Here is a 17,882-nt window from a genome sequence, read left to right on the forward strand (position 1 = left end):
AGCTGGATCTGCTCTATCTGCACTAGAATAACTAGAAAAAGCTACTTCTCTAGAGTAGAAGGGAAAAACAGACTTAACTATTACCCAGAGCAGGTCCTGCCCATCATCAAGGGTAAGACACGTCTTGTCATAAAAACATAAACAAATGGCAAATTATTAAGTTCCAGCAGTGCTAGGAAAACTGAGAATAAACAAAGTAAAGAAAATAAGCTCAGAGGCTTAAATTTTTATCACTAGATAATCAAGGGAAGCATCACCCCGAACAAAGACCTAGAAGCTTCTATCGGAAGACTCCAACCATCACGATCATCAAGGTCGATATAACCCAAAACAACCCAAGCGACGAAACTTCTTCCTAAAAAGAGTTTCTACAAGAACTCCGAGCTCTAAAAAGAAAACAATCCGAGACGGATTAGAAATCAAAATAGGTAAACGCACAAAAAAGGGACATCAAAAGGGTGTGCAAACTAAAACAAACAGGTCCTGCCTGTTATACAACACAGCCCCCCATAGAGCTCGGGGCTGGGATTCTATAACTATATACATATAGACGATAAAGACGAGAATCCAACCCTCTCCACTCATCTAATCAAGATCGTTATCTGATTCAGAGGACTCAGATCCACCTGACGGATCAGGACTGGGAACCTCTAACATCGCCAAAGCCTCTCTCAGAAGTAAACGCAGGCGTGCCATTCTAAATCTAAATGCCAAATCCTCCTCAGTCGGAGTCAAATCAGACGACTCCGAAGGTTCTACCCCATCCCTAGATGACTGATCGGGCACAATCGTTCTTTTACACGACGGCCCATGGGTAGGAGAACATGGATTAACCCTTCGCTTACACGTAGCAGGAAGAGGCAAACTCACTAAAGCCATAGAGATGGCCATGCGAAAACTTGCAGTAACCTCCGGTGGAAAAAAAAAGTCTCCCTCAGACGAAGGTGTAATGGTACTTAGGGGAACGGCATGAGTAGAAGATTCTAGGGAACGCACCTCACGGGACGAGGAATCCTCAGAGGTAGACGGCTCAGTGGTCTATAACATCTCAACATTGTTTGAATAGAACACCCTATTGCGGCATACGGAACATAATTCAGCAGGCTGGTTTACCCGGGCCTCCTCACAATATATGCAGGTATCAAAATCTGTATCAGAGGAAATCTCTAGAATATCAGAATCCATCATAATTCTAATAAAAAAATTTAGCCAAAAAAACAACAACTGGCACCTTAAACCTCCAATGGCTGGGACACTCACCACCTCCTATGACCCAGACAGGTAGAGAAATTGGCTCTTCTCCGCAGCCCCTCGGTCAGGAATCGGAAATGGAAAACAAGACATGACTACTCCCAGTCGCATAGTGCCTCATGCAGGACCGCCCATGCTAAGGAAAAGTGTGCCAGCTTAATAAAACTGCACAGCTCTATAACCTGTATGTTCCGTATAAGCCTATGAGCCCAAAATGTCTCCTACACATACGCAGTCAAAATCACATAACAAGCATGATTAACTAGACCCCACTGTTCAATAATCCCCCTCAGGAGATATTAACCCTTGATTCCATAAAGATAAAGGATTCCCACTGAGACCCTGTCTTCTATCGTTAACATGTGTGTAACAAATGAAATGATCTTACTGGAATCCATTCAGTGGAACAGCAACACGGTTCTTTGAGTTTGACAGATAGTAGCAGTGCCTCTGGCATGGACTTGAGTGAAGAAAGCAGGCAGCGAAACTCATCAACGCTGATTGCTTATAGGAGCTGTTAATATGAGTCTGGATGGTTTAGCAGAAAGACTCTCCCTGCATCTCCAGACACATCAATGCTCTCATTGAGAGGCTGACAAGACTACTTAAAATTCCAGTTCCATCCCGAAGGGCAGATACCCTTACTAAGGAACTACTCCGAAAAACTTCCGACACTTCTCTGCCAACCTCCTGTGACAAAAGGCAAAGAATAACTGGGGGATGAGGGAAGTGGGGGAGGTATTTAAGCATTTGGATGGGGGGTCTATGCCTCCTTCTGGTGGCCATGTTCTGTATTCCCACAAGTAATGAATGCAGCTGTGGACTCTCCCTGCTTACCAGATCATTTAATTTCCTTCTGTATAAGAAGAGTCCACGGCTTCATTCCTTACCTTTGATAACTAATGGATTAATCCAGTTGTTACACAGTGCTCTTAGTTTTGCTTATGGCTGTGGTGCCTTCAGGGAGAAAGGTTTTGCAGGCTGTGGTGCCTTCAGATTAGGGTCTGCCTCTCTTTTTGTCCCTCCCGTTATCATTTAGTGTCCTCTAGAGCTTGGGTATCCGAGATACTTCCCTCATTGCTAGGGAGCTTCTCGTTCCCTCCCTAATGGTTGATGTAAGCCACTGAGGTTAAATTGTCTGATTGAAATCTGATAAACCGGGATGAACCCAGAAGAGGCCAATCCTTCAGAGCATTGTAGATTGCTCGAAGCTCCAGAAGGTTGATCGGGAGGGAGTATTCATCCTGAGACCACAGGCCCTGTGCCTTCCTAGCACCCCAAACAGCTCCCCATCCTGGGAGGCTCGCGTCCGTAGTCACAATCTCCCAGGATGGTCGTAGAAAGGATGTCCCTCGGGACAGATGATCTGGACAGAGCCACCAAGAGAGCGATTCTCTCGACCGGCTGTCCAGGGAAATCTGTTAAGACAGATCCGAATGATCGCCGTTCCATGGTCTCAGCATGCACAGCTGTAACGGTCTGAGACGGAGCCTGGTAAAAGGAATTATGTCCATGCTGGACACCATGAGACCAATTACCTCCATACACTGAGCCACAGATGGCCTTAAGGAGGTCCGGAGGCTAGCTTGCCCCGTCTCTGGTCGGTTAGAAATATCCTCATTGATATTGAGTCTATTATAGTACCAAGGAATTCTACCCTGGTGCTTGGAATAAGAGAAGTCTTCTCTAAGTTTATCTTCCATCCATGTGATCGCAGAAGTGAGAGAAGAGATACCGAATGGTCCTCCGCTAGACGAAAGGATGGCCTGTGACGAAAGGCAAAGAATGACTGGGGGATAGGGGAAGTGGGAGAGGTATTTAAGCCTTTGGCTGGGGTGTCTTTGTTTAGTATTTCCCAACAGTAAGGAATGAAGCCGTGGATTCTCATTATATTAAAAAGGAAATTAAATGTACACTGTCATGTGTGGAATTTATATTCTGCCAATATCAACTTAAAGGAAAATACTAGTTAAAAAATAAACTACTCTAATGTAATAGAGCATTATATTATTGCTCCAATGCCTGCTCCAACTATGTGCTGGTCCTGAGCCGTGTCTTCCCCTAGATATTTTGCTATGGTTAGTTGTAAGTGTAGTATGATAGGGAACATACATTAAAATTCAGTGTTTCTGGGGCGTATCCTGGCAGCAGCCATGTATGGCTGCAAAACTAGGAGCACCGTGTAACAACTGGATTAATCCACTAGTTATCAAAGGTGAGTCCAACATTCTGCAGATCGTTATCTAGCGATATAAGAACTCAAGCTACACTGTTTGAAACTACCATTGGTGACCTTATCCTGTGGCGAGCTCTAGTCTGGACTAATGGAGAATCGTCGGCAGCCCCATAACACTTTCTCTAACACCTCCCCCCAGTTATTCGGTACAGCAGCCATAGTTAGGCTGCAATAACTTTTCTATCTGCATAGCATAACAGTAGAATTTGAGTATTGCGAGAAAATACAGTTGGAGACCTGAGCTATGTTCCAATATCGAGGCATTTGACACATGGGAGCAGAAAGTACAGCTATTAATAGATCAACACTTCCAGGACTTAGGGAAGAGTATCCAGAAAGCATTGAGCGCTGGTCCATTGGTAACTAAATTCATTACGGAAGTTCCTGTAGTGTCCCCACGGGGTGTTCCTGGTGAATATGAGGCTGGTGAACTGACAAGTTAAGGCAACTTTATCCCTCCTCATGTTGATGGAATCCCTAAAACACTGACACCTGTATTTAATTCCGGTTTTGGTTATAAAATATATTTATTCTGTTCTGAGATCCAAGGGCCAAACCCAGGGGACTTATACTACGCTTGCCTTCCAGTATTGGAGCTTTGTCTGTTATTAATTGATGACAGGACACCAGGTGAACGGTAAGCTTCCTATACAATGGAGACAATATCTGCAAGGTGGGAAGTATATATATTCAGTGACTCTACCCTAGGACAGAAAATATGGACCATGTTATCTATTCCTCAGCGAGTTGATGTGGGTTGAGAGATTCGATTTCCTTTAATACACTATACATAAAGTGCTCTGGACAGTCATCTTCCTGAAGCCTTGTCTGTCACTCTAATATTCTCCACGACATTAGGACAATAGACTAATTCTGCTACCCTTGTCCTCTCCTAATAATCTGGGGGTATTACACTTTTGTGTTTTGATATCCAATTTTCTCTTACTTTACCTTAATAGCTTATGCGGTGGAGTATATAAGGTCGTAAACTATTGCTTGTAAGTTTCAAAATGTTACGAACCTTATAAGGTTCGTAATGTTCTGTCCTTATCACTGTTTAGTTATTTAAAGCATAGCAGTTAGGAACTTTCAATGTTTGGTGTTCCCTTAAAAAGTAGCAGATAGATTTCTATATATTTTGGAAATTCTTGTAAATTTTTACAAATGCTAGGAAAAGGGCCGAATAATTTTTGTGCAATTTAGATATGCTGGTTGATCACCATATTGAGGTACATACTAGATCTTATCATTTAGTCCTGTCATGGGGTACGAGTTATAGGGCCCATGGCCTTATGACATGGTTCTGATGCACATAATAACATAGGTCTGCCGTGACATGTTATTCCCCACAGATCCTACATTAACATATCTAAATATTGAATTTCTGGGAGTATAGCTTTAACCAGCGGTTAGCCGAACTTTTCACATCTACAACTTAAATATCTCAGTTTGCTGGACACATTTATATTCTACTGGTGACCTTCTGAACCTCATATTTCTGTCTAGATCCAGGTTAGTGACACTAAGCTTTTTCAAACTTTATGACACTCTCATTCTAAGTGAGACTGCTAGAGAGTTAATATTCCTTATACAACAACTTTTAAAATTTGTCTTACAGTCAATACCTTGAAGTATATTATCTAAACTCTCTGGGCTCCAATCTGTACCTCATTTTATCTTACACGTTATGCTTTAATATCTTAATATTAATATAATATCTTTATATCTCCCCATGGCAGCCGGATATACCGCACGGCTATTGCTTAAGAGGTGAAAATGTCACCTCTTAGCCAAATTTTGTTTTGCCGTGGGCTCCTGTACAAGGTAAAAACGGCGATCGATTAAATCAAATAAAGGAGCTTTCTACATGAAGTATCTTATACTTCATGAATGAAAGTCCCCTTTATTTGTTTCAATAGTAAATTCTAGCGTTTGTAAAACGCTAGGATTTACTTTCACTTTAAATATCAATATACTTATTATTCTGTATTTAGTTCTGTTTAATAGAATCAGATTTAACAGTTTTACCATGTATCCAAATAAAGTATAGTCCTAGAAAACTATTTTAATATATGCAAAACAGTAAGTCAAGTAATGAACTCAAAAAGCAGCTCTAGGCAAGCATCAAATTTGAAATATGCTACACAATAATTTTACCGAAAATAACAGGTAAAAAAAAACAGAAAACTGAAAAATCCAAAAAAGCAATTTTTGGCCGAAACGTTTCAGCGGACAAAATTTCGGTGCATCTCTAGTTATAATGTTATCTGTTCTCCTCCTGAGTTGTTTAGTTTTATGAGGTTCAAAAGTGACCTCCCTAATATAAAGGTGGATATTTTGGAATTAAAATATTAATAAAATGAGGTACATAATAGTCTGTGGGATGCATGACTATATTAGACCATAAATGCTAGTTGATGAGGGTAGATCTCGGCACCAATATGTGATCTGCTTCTCATTGCATTTATCTTCTGTATATGTTTCTTTTAAATTTAGTGTTTCTCTGGCCATGACATTATAAGACAAGTAGATTCAAAGGAGAGAGAGGAAAGAGTTTGAGGTGCACAATCTGACTCCGACTCATTATAACATGTTTACTAATAATGTTAATGGACTTTTTGCTGCAGTCCAGTAAGTGGTATAGTTATTTTAAATGTTGAGTGAGAAAGAAAGAAATCACAAAAAGAGCGAAATCACTGCTCCATAAATAAATGGGTGACCAAATGCAACTAAGCAGATAAAATATGAATGGTTGCTCCAATTTTTGGTGCAAAAATTCTCTTATTTTTGTCCAATGGCAAATATAGTGATAGAATTAACCAAAATGTTCTCAACCAAGTTAAATGGGTATCTAGACACCAAATAAGTCTGCTAAAGTGTCAACCATTAAAAAAAAAAAAAAAACAAATCCGAACGCATGTGTAGAGACAAGTTATGCAGTGTTATTTTTGTTTTCTAACAATTATGTATTTATATTTATAGGCAATAATTCTATGAGCCCAATGTACAATTTGAGAACCTGTCTGCCTGGCTTTGAGGCTTATGGGCAGCAGACACTGTACTTCCACTGTGCATATGTATCATTATATACACACAAGCATGTGTGTAATGCCACCCCCTTCTTTTGCCAACTCAGAGGAGGAAGAGAGTGTAAGAAGAAGCAATCTGGGGACAGCTGTGTCTTACATTGCAATAAACAGACTCGCAAGGACTCAAAAGCAGCATATGCTTAGTACAATGAGCCCTATGTATACGGTCACTAATATGTATGCGTGTTAATTTCTGTGATATAAAATCTTGAAGTCTGGTGGATTTCTTGCAAGAGTCTGTTTAATGCCTAGCCCTCAGGGTTTTTAGATTTGTTTATGAGTCCCTGGCCATCAACATATAATTATGTACTTTTGTGCTAACTGCTAATCACATCATTAAAGCTAAAGATTGGTTGTCTTATTTATCAGATTATTCAATTGCATACATATCTTTTAATCTATTTATCTAATGTTGTATTATATTTTAGTTGTTGTGAAATTATGGTATCTTACCTATATGTCTCACCATCCAAATGTATACACTCCAACAGCAAATGAACACACTTACATTAGGGTATGGGTGATTTAGTAAAGCAATTAGAGAGAAGATATATGGCAAGTTCAGCCACAAAGTTTTGTTGACAATACTCCTGTGCATAAGTCATTTGTTGATGGATTCAAATTGCTGATTCACCCCCATATCCACCAGACCTTGCCCCAGTGAATATTAAAGGGACTGTCTACCATAGAATTGTTATTGTTTTAAAAGATAGATAATCCCTTTATTACTCATTCCCCAGTTTTGCATAACCAACAGTTATTTTAATGTACTTTTTACCTTTGTGATTACCTTGTATCTAGGAACCTTCTTCCAGCCCCCTGATCACATGACTGTGACTGTTTATTATCTATTGTCTTAAATTTAGCATTGTTTTGTGCTAAATCTTAAATAACCCCCTGTGCCTGAACACAGTGTTATCTATATAGCCCACGTGTACTTTCTGTCTCTTTGTGTTGAAAAGAGATTTAAAAAGCATGTGATAAGAGGCAGCCCTCAAAGACTTAGAAATTAGCATATGAGCCTACCTATGTTTAGTTTAAACTAAGAACACCAAGAGAAAAAAGCAAATTTGATGATAAAAGTAAATTGGAAAGTCGATTAAAATTAAAAGTCCTATCTGAATAATGAAAGTTTAATTTATACTTGACTGTCCCTTTAACTATTACCATAATTGACTTTTGGTTTGTCTTACTTTCATGCCATATCTTCTTACAAACCAAAAAGTTAGAAAAGATCTAACCTCAAAAGCAGATCAGCTAAAATTTCCAGAGGTAAAGCTACAATTACCACTTCTGCACAGGAATAGTCTGAGAATCAGATGTTTCAGGCTTCTAAACTAGCAGATTTAACTTTATTTCAAGAAGATTCCAACTCCATGCTTCTTTATCCCCTCTCTCCATTTCATTCAGATTCTCTAAGCTTGATGACATTTTAGAATACAAAATATAACTACTGTATAAATCCAAAATACAATAATCCCAAAGATGAAAAGGAAAATGGATCATATTCAAGTCTGATGGCCCCTGATGCCCGTTTCCGCGCAAGCCTTCAGGCTCGCCGGAAAAAGCAGTTATAAAGCTGCGGTCTTAACACCGCTGCTCTTTAATTGGTCCGCCTCCACTGAGGCTGCAGACATCAATCCGTTCGATCGTGTCCAATCGGGTTGATTGACACCCCCTGCTAGTTGAAGATAAATATAATTGATAAAGTCTTGTCACTTACAAAAGTGTATAAAGTCTTTCTGGAAATCCTTTCTTGTGTCTAAAAAGCCTTTTCCTTTTTCACTTCCAGCTATCAGAGTTTCTGAATTGTAGACAGCAATGCATGCTATTTCTGCATTGACCTTGGCAAATTCTGTGCACTAAATGAAATGAAAAACACATGGTATTAAGAAGTGTTGTTCATACATATTAGTTCCTATATATTTGACAGATGCACACAATTAACATTGTAATGGTGGGGTGCTGTCATTAATATTAATAAATAGTTTTCAGTAAATAAAGTCATTTTTGCACATGGTTAATACATTAATGAAAGATTCTTAACAAATCTTAACTTAGATGAAAACAAAAAAATAAAATAAAGTTATTCTAAGCTTGAACGCTTATTAGTGGAACATTCCTTCCAAATAAAACATCAGTAGATGTGAAAAAGTTCATAGTTCTACAGCTTAGTAAAACGTATATAAAGAGCATCTGTAGGTTCATTTTTACTTCCCCATAAAAATTGCCATTGTCCTAGTGGCATTGCCTCGTTTTGTATAGAATATCCAGATCCCATTCTTGCCTGCAACTCAACATACAATATGTAATTTCAGAGACTAAACAACATCTAAGCATCTAGTATTTAACAAATTAAGTATGCTAAAATTTAAAGGCATTTTTTATGGGACAGAAGCTACACAACAAAATGTTGGGATACACCTCACAAAGCAAGTATTAAATCAGGCCTGTCACTAAGGTATTATTGGCACGTGACTGTAAAAACAGAAAATGCAGTACCATTCAAATTTTAAATAAGAGATAATACACATTGTGACACTGTGTTAAATTACATTTATTTACCATTGATTCCAGTGCAGTCATAAGATATGATACCGCTTCTTTGCTTTCTGATGGTGGGTTATTGTAGCTTGGTAAAACAGGCAACGCAAAGTGTGCCATTGCACCTTTAAAATAAATAAATAGATGAATAAATATTAAAGATTAAGTTCTTAGAGGAAAGTACAAGGTTTGTTACAAAACAAATGTCTTAATTAGTTGCCCAGAAATTACAAACATCTTATTTTACCCAGCAATGTCTCTCTGGTTTCTATAAACATTTCTATAACACTACCAACAAAAGAAATACCTGCAAGAAAAACTAATTTATTATTTGAGAATTTTGTGTCTAGTTTAACATTTGTAAACTCAATCAATGAAGAACAATGTCAACTAATAAATCAAATCATTAAAGTGATGGTAAATCCTAGCGTTTTTGAAACGCTAGGATTTATCAATGCTACAAATAAAAGGGACTTTCGGTCATGAAGTATAAAATGCATGATGCTGAAAGTTCTTTTATTTGCCTGCAGCGTTTGCTGCGCTGAGCACCTCAGGCTGTCCATGGAAGAACGCTATTTTGTCAATGTTAGCCAATAGCATGTTAGCCATATAGAATAATGCCAACTGGGCTGCACGGCTATTGGCTAAGAGGTGGAAATGTCACCTCATTGAAAAAAGTGTTCTGCTATGGGAGGCCTGAGGCGCTCAGCATGGCATACGCTGGAGGCAAATAAAGGAACTTTTAGCATGAAGCATTTTATTTATTTGTAGCATTGGAAAATCCTAGTGTTTCAAAAACGCTAGGGTTTAACATAACTTTACATTTATATAGCAAGTTAATTAACTGATACAAAAATTAGAAATTAGTAATTTAATATTATTGTGATCAGCAGTATTTTATATATAATCCTGACTGCATGTTTATTGTTGCAAAATATTCTGCATTGCTACACAATAGACAGGGGGATTTCTTGAGAGAAATTATAATCTAAAAAAAGAGAAATTAAGTTGTTAAAGATACATTAATGCCAATTATATTTTTTCTGCATCAAGGTAAGAAAGTAATTTAAAATGTGTTATAGACTAAAATATAAAGGAACAGGAAACCCCAAAGATTTAATTCATGATTTGTATAGAACATACAATTTTAAACAACTTTCATAATTACTTTTATTATCAAATATGCTTCATTCTCTTGTTATCTTTTGCTGAAGGAACATAATTGCACTACTGGCAGCTATCTAAACACATCTAGTTAGCCAATCACAAGAGACAAATGTATGCAGGCACCAATCACCAGCTAGCTCCCACTAGTGTGGGATATGTGTATATTCATTTTCAAGAACAAGGGAGCAAAGCACATTTGAAAATAGAAGTGATTTTAAAAGTGTCTTAAAATTGCATGCTCTGATTCTTGCAATTTTAATTTTGACTTTCCCATCACTTTTATTTGATAAAGAATGTATTGATAAGAATTCAACAAGTTTCTGCTCTCTACGCCCTCTGCTCTCTCACTTCAGTATTTACCCAAGCAAATAAAGACTAGAGTAAGTGGAGAAGCAAAAAAGGTACCAAACTAAAGTCATGCAAAGAAGGTCTCTATGTGTTGTTCATTATGCCTGGACTGGCCAAAGGGCATACAGGGCAAATGCCTGGTGAGCTGGGCTCTTATGTGAGCATTGCTGCTATATAGAAGCCCCACTGTCTCTTTATATGGGTACCAATAGGAAAATGTTACATTCTGAGTAAATTTTCTATCAGGCTGTTAAAGTGAAAGTAAATCCTAGCGTTTCCTAAGAGGTGACGTTTTCACCTTTTAGTCAAAAGCCGTGCGGTAAATCCGGCTTGGAGTCCATGGGAGCCGGATTTACCGCACGGCTATTGGCTAAGAGGTGAAAACGTCACCTCTTAGCAAAAAATTTTTTTAGCCATGGGCTGTTGTAGCAGCTAAAAACGACGATTGGTTAAAACAAATAAAGGAGCTTTCTACATGAAGTATCTTATACTCCATGAATGAAAGTCCCCTTTATTTGTTTCAAACGTCAATCTCAGCGTTTGTAAAACGCTAGGATTTACTTTCACTTTAAGAAGGGTACTGCAGGATGAGAGATCTAGTCTATTATGACTACTTAGCTGACAGAGGTCTAACTTATGCGGGCTGCTTTGCCTTTAAATCCCCGGCCTATTTTTGGTCCCAGTCCCGCTGTTCATAACATGAAGAAATGGATTCAGCAGTAAGCATAAAATCCTGATCTATCTTCCATCATTACCACACTTAAAGGGACACTGAACCCAAATTTTTTCTTTTGTAATTCAGAAAGAGCATGCAATTTTAAGCAACTTTCTAATTTACTCCTATTATCAATTTTTCTTCGTTCTCTTGCTATCATTATTTGAAAAAGAAGGCATCTAGGCTTTTTTTGGTTTCAGTTCTCTGGACAGCACTTTTTTATTGGTGGATGAATTTATCCACCAATCAGCAAGGACAACCCAGGTTGTTCACCAAAAATGGGCCGGTATCTAAACTTACATTCTTGCATTTCAAATAAAGATACCAAGAGAATGAAGAAAATTTGATAATAGGAGTAAATTAGAAAGTTGCTTAAAATTTCATGCTCAATCTGAATCACGAAAGAAAATTTTTGGGTACAGTGTCCCTTTAAGGAAATTAAGGAAATGATGATTCATGACCAGTGGGTTAGTATGAAAGCAGGGAGAAACATCTGTATTGAGGATACAACATCAAGAGAGACAAGGCTGGGTAAAGCCGTAAACCTTGAGGTAAAAGGTTAAGAATTAGCGATGTGGATACTGTTTGAGCTCATGATGAACCTGTGGGAAGCATAACAACTGATGGAAAATTATAAGTTAGCAGAAAAAGAAAAAAATTAGAGCATAGAAAAAAGGTCTTTAGTCCTGGTACTGGAGGTGAGGATCTTGAAGCTACATCTGGATGTCATTAGATCTACAGAATACAAGCTAAATTCCCTCGTCATGACAGGATTGTAACAGAACCTTGATATCTGCTACTGTTTTGGTTTTGTCTGATTGTACAAGCACTGTAAGGCTTGCTAGGTTGAGTTGTCATCAAAGCAAGGCAAGGTAAATTGATCTGAATTCTAGAATGCAGATAGAGAGGTCTGACTCATGTGGGCACCTTGGTCTTTGAATGTATTAAATGCTTAACTTCTCTCTAGCCAGATAAACTACTATTGGTGGCATTAGCCCAATGTCGTGCATATTCACATGAGACATGTAGAATGTTGCACTACCAGGCTACATATACTCAGGATTTGGTGAAAACTCCATGATTTTAAAAAGGTCCTTGCAGATGAAGTCCCAATAAAGGAGGAAGTGACAATTCAGAGAATGATATGAAAGCAGGCAAAGGGAACTTAAAGTGATGGTAAATTCTCCCCTTTATAAAAAAATGATCCAGAATGTTAGTAGTATTTTAGATGTAATTTAATTAATTAGTTGTAATGAAGTTGCGCTATAACTTTCTTTCTAATATAGATATAAAAAATGTAATTCCCTGTGCTCCGCCACCCACTTCAAAAGTAAATTTTTCTGTGAGCTAAAGGTTTGAACTGTTCTCCAATCAGCGCTCTAGCTACAACAAAAGGCGGATAGCGCTAATTGGACAAGAATTCAAAACATATAACGCAACTTCATTACAACTGATGAATTAAACAATTCAATGCTGTAGTCTCTATTAATAACATCCAATAAAAATGAGAGCCTTGAACATTGATACTATAGATCACATATGGGCTGCTCCTCTTGCACCAGGCAATGGCGATAAACTCTCAGTCTAAACATCAAACACAAATAAGGGGAGCCTCATAGTGAAAAACTGTTATTCAAAGATAATCAAGTTGATAAGGTACTTATCTTTTGCTAACCCATTCAGATACTGAAAAATATTATAACACCAGCCACTTTTGGATCTCAAACAGTGGTATGGCTTAAATATACAGTCTAGTCAAAATTAAACTTTCATGATTCCAATAGGGCATGCAATTTTAAACAACTTTAAAATTTACTTTTATCCTCAAATTTGCTTTGCTCTCTTAATATTCTTTGTGGAAAGCAAAACCTGTGTAGGCTCATATGCTAATTTCTAAGCCATTATCTCGGTGCATTTTAACAGTTTTTGACAGACACTGCTAGTTCATGTGTGCCATATAGATAACAGTGTGCTCACTCCTGTGGAGTTATTTAAAAGGACATAATACTCATATGCTAAATCACTTCAAACTAGGGATGCACCAAAATTTTCGGCCGCAGAAAGTTTCGGCCGAAAATGGCATTTTTGATTATTTCGGTTTTCATTTTTTTTGCATTTTATTTTCGGTAAAATTATTGTGTAGCATATTTCAAATTTGATGCCAGCCTAGAGCTGCTGTTTGAGTTAATTACTTGACTTACTGTTTTGCACATAATATATACTTTTCTAGGACTATACTTTATTTTGATAATTGGTAAAAAAAAAAAAATGGTTAAATCTTATTCTGTTACACAGAACTAAATAAAGAATACTAGCGATGCACCAAAATTTGGGCCGCCGAAAATGTGCTACTCCAATTTTGGCACAAAGAGGACCAAAATGGCTAAAAATGTACAGCCCTCCCCTGTTCTATTGAGTTACATGCCTATCCTTAGCATAAGGTGAGCAGCACAGCACTGGCATTATACAAAGAGCACACACATAAGTACCATGACATGATGATATTTGAAACGAGCAGTGCCCTTTTTTTATTTTTTTTAGAAGGAAACCAAAGTTCAGAATACAGTTTTTAAAGGAGGATAAGTAACATGTTTATAAACACTTGATATTATCAGACACAGCCCTATACACACACAGTGAATATGTATAAGCCTTATATACAGTGCTCATACATCAGCCTCATGTGCGTAGACATTCTGTTCGCCTGAGTCAAATATGAGTGCACACTATAGATGCATAAGCCCCAAGCTCGCACACAGTTGGTACAAATTAGCACCCACCAGACAGTGTATACAAAAAATCACAGTAACTTTCTATAACCACCTTGCACGTAAGGTTGTAGCTAAGTCCGGTGGTCCTGGTGATAGGTGACAGGCAAACTCCATTTGGGGCTCCGGACATATAATCTGACGGGTCAGTGTGAGACCCGAACCAGGATCTAGGCAGAGATACGATGAGAGACGATCAGGTGCAGCCACGCCCATCGCATGGATAACTACACCCAAAAACAAAACACATGTCCACCTCGTATTCTTGTCTGCTATAACCACGCTCTCCCTTGTAGAGCTTCACCAGTTTCACTGCAGATCACACCTTACGGTACAAGTGACCACGCCAATTTGTTGGAGCTTTCCCGCCTACAAGTTCTCTCAGCTACACAGATACACTGTAATTAAAAAAGAAAAATTAACAATTTCGGTTTTGTTTCGGTTTTCGGCCAGGGGCATCCTGAATTTTCGGTATCGGTTTTGGTCCAGAATTTTCATTTCGGTGCATCCCTACTTGAAACTGAGGCAGTATAACTGTAAAAAACTGACAGGAAAATATCACCTAAGCATCTCTACGTAAAAAGGAAGATATTTTACCTCACAATTTCCTCAGCTCAGCAGAGTAAGTTCTGTGTAAAAAGTTATACTTCAGCTGCTGCCTAGTTGCAGGTAAAAAAAAATAAATAAAGAAATAAACAGCAGCCAATCAGCATCAACAGTGTGGAGGTCATGAACTCTTTTACTGTGATCTCATGAGATTTCACTTAACTCTCATGAGATTTCATAGTAAACTTCCTTAAACTGGATAGGGAAACAAGATGAGAGTGTATGTAAGCTCACTCCCTTAGCTGCCCCGGGACAGACATACTGATTTGCTGCTTAGAAGTCCTTTACAATGGAATGTAGCTACTGAGGAATTTTGAGGTAAAATATCTTTCTTTTATACATAGATATGTTCAGGTGATATTTTCTAGTCAGCTTTTTACAGCTATGCTGCATCACTTTCAAGTGTTTCAACATTTGGGTATCATGGCCCTTTAAGAGTCAGCAATGATTTGCTAAAATGCATGTTTGTCAACAGAGCTTAGATAAGGGTGCAGTCTGCAGAGGCTTATAAACGAGGTAATCACTGATGTAAAAGTGTATTAATATAACAGTGTTTATGCAAAACTGGGGAATGGGTAATAAAAGGATTATCGATCTTTTTAAACAATGCAATACCTCTTTAAGGAAGACTCCATGAAAAAAAATAATAGTAGCAGAAAGTATTGATATCACTTTATACATACATAAACTGATATCCCTTATTTTTGGCACCTACAGTTTTAACAATTTTGTTAAGCCCTGTTTTATAATATTCCACAATTTCCTTTCATAAAGAATTAAGTAAGAACTTTATTTGATTGCAATACTATTTCTGGTTTCTTCCCAAGGTCACACAGTAAAATCACACTATCTAAAATTCTTAAATGGCAGATTTTTCTATTCTTCTGCAAGTAGCGTCCCCTGCATTTATGCATGTGAAGGTAAGACAAGGCCGGTGCACTATAGCACTAAATGACATGACAGTCCTGTTGTATTTACACTTTGTGCTTTGTATTTTATATTACTTTACACTTCAGATTAAGTTTTATTACATTTAAAATTTGCACTATTTTGTATACAGCTATGTATTTAGGATTGTGATTTTACAAATTATGATTATACTTTCACGGTTCCTGAGTAGCTTTAACAAATAAGGATCATACTTTGTATAGTTATGTGTATCTTTTACAAATTACATTGTTCTTTGTATTTCTTCTATTTACCAAAAAAATGAAAAACTGACAGCTTCAGTTTCCCAGAGAGCTGCATTATTTTCCATGGACCCAATAAGCAAAGATTCTCTAATTTGAAAATAAAAAATAGTACTTCACAGGGGCTGAACTCAGAGAATTCTATAAAAAAGAGGTGGAACCTGGAAGTCCCAGAGAGATGCCTTCTACAGAAAGTAATGAAGTTCTCTGGGATACAGAATTTCAAAGGGGAGAAAGAAGGTAACTGGAGAATACCTGGGGCTGATATAAAGGCTCAGTTTGCATCAGTTACACATTAAACTTAAATGTGTTCCCTACAATTTAACTTGCTTTTGTCTATAGTTTAGTATATATTACTTTTCTGTCAGTTAAATAAATGTATTGTGAATTTTGAGCAAACTTTACCTTCACACAGCTGGCGATAAAAATCAGTGAGATGAGCTTGTTTAAAATGCTTACAACATTTCCCAGGAGAGCTTCAGACATACCCTGGGAACTCCTGTATCTCTCCCACTTTCTGAAACTATGTTTTATTTTACAAAAGAGAAAATACAAAGTGCATTGTACGTTGTAAAAGACACACATATATATACAAAGTATGATTCTAATTTGTTAAAGTAACACAGAAGTAGGGCTGGGCTATATGGGCAAAAAAGAAAATCACATTTTTTTTCAAGAAAAATCGTGATTGTGATTTAATTTTTATTTTTCACGTGCTAGCTGGTGGGTAAACTCACTACCAGATGTGTACAAGACCGGCCCCAACACCTAATACAAGTCGCATTCCCTTGCTTCCCCTCTGGCCACTTACACAAGCAAATGCGTGTTATACAGAGGTAAGCTATGTCAGAGTACGTATTTCTGCATGTCTGTCCCTAAACATACACACAGATACCGCTATACTGGGGTAATATAGTTCTTCTTATGCATCCAGCGGTATAACAAGGTGACATCAGATACACAGGCCACACCCACAGACCCCGCGGCACACGTAGGCCGGTAATCACTTGGGTAAATAACTGGAGGAGAAAGAACTCCACTTGCACACAGTGTATGACAATGTTCTGCTCTCCGCCCCCATCTTGTCAGCAGGAAGCTGGAGGGGGCGGGGCCCGTTTTAAAAAGCTACGGTGAACATGGAAGTGCTGTTGTGTCATTGCTTTGATGGCGTTGGAGTCGTATGATATCACAACGCGGTAGACTTCTCAACAACCTTACACTATTACCTTAAAGCAACGCCTCCTATGATCAATGAGTGACAGATCTTATCAAAACACGCCCATATTAGTTGATTGACATTTGACGGGTCACGCATACTCTTATAAGTAGTGATGCTGTCTGACCGTGACGTTTAGGGTTGAGACGAGAGAGTAACTGAGCTTGAGGTTTTATTACTATTAGAGAAAGGAACATCACACAAATAATTCAGCAGTTAAATGTAATTCTAGTTTGCCTAGCTACATAGCTTGGTCTTATTAAACTGTACTAATTTTATCATCCAGCAAATACATATTTGGGATTGGTTTGTCCCACTATGAGACAGTGTGACACTGTTTGATGTATTTTCACCAAATCACATTATGGAGGGGTAGAAAAAGTGTAAATCTTAAGTGTGATCACACAAAAACACTAACACATTTACATGTTTAATATCTGACACTGTGGGTCTGTCAAATTAAAAACACTACCTTGTTATATAAATGCAAAATTGCTTCCCCTCTGGCCGCTTCCAAGCTTTTGATCAGCTTCTTTCGACATAATACGTCATAGGGGGCGGGGCTAAAAAAATTGTCTACTTTCGCAGTTTTTAAATCGCGGTGGTTAATCGCGGTTTAAAACCGTATCCGCGGTATATCGCCCAGCCCTACACAGAAGCTTTCAAAACATAATCTGAATTTGTAAAATCACTGCTGGATCTAAATGTATTAAAATGTAAAATAGAAAGTGCAAAGCTTAACTGTAATAGTA

General features: G+C 37.8%; 1 protein-coding gene across 2 annotated transcripts in view; it reads right to left on the minus strand.

The window, feature by feature from the left end:
• GTF2I (general transcription factor IIi) overlaps window positions 1-17,882 on the minus strand; it is a 456,346-nt gene that overhangs the window by 432,654 nt on the left and 5,810 nt on the right. For both annotated transcript variants that reach the window (XM_053707479.1, XM_053707477.1), the window contains exons 2-3: window positions 9,142-9,245; window positions 8,300-8,438 (exon numbers count right to left, since the gene is read on the minus strand). In XM_053707479.1, coding sequence (XP_053563454.1) covers window positions 8,300-8,438; window positions 9,142-9,240 — 238 coding nt within the window. In that variant the 5' untranslated portion in view covers window positions 9,241-9,245. The remainder of the gene's footprint in view (window positions 1-8,299; window positions 8,439-9,141; window positions 9,246-17,882) is intronic.

This window comes from Bombina bombina, chromosome 3, assembly GCF_027579735.1.
Source record: "Bombina bombina isolate aBomBom1 chromosome 3, aBomBom1.pri, whole genome shotgun sequence".
NCBI classification, from domain to species: domain Eukaryota; kingdom Metazoa; phylum Chordata; class Amphibia; order Anura; family Bombinatoridae; genus Bombina; species Bombina bombina.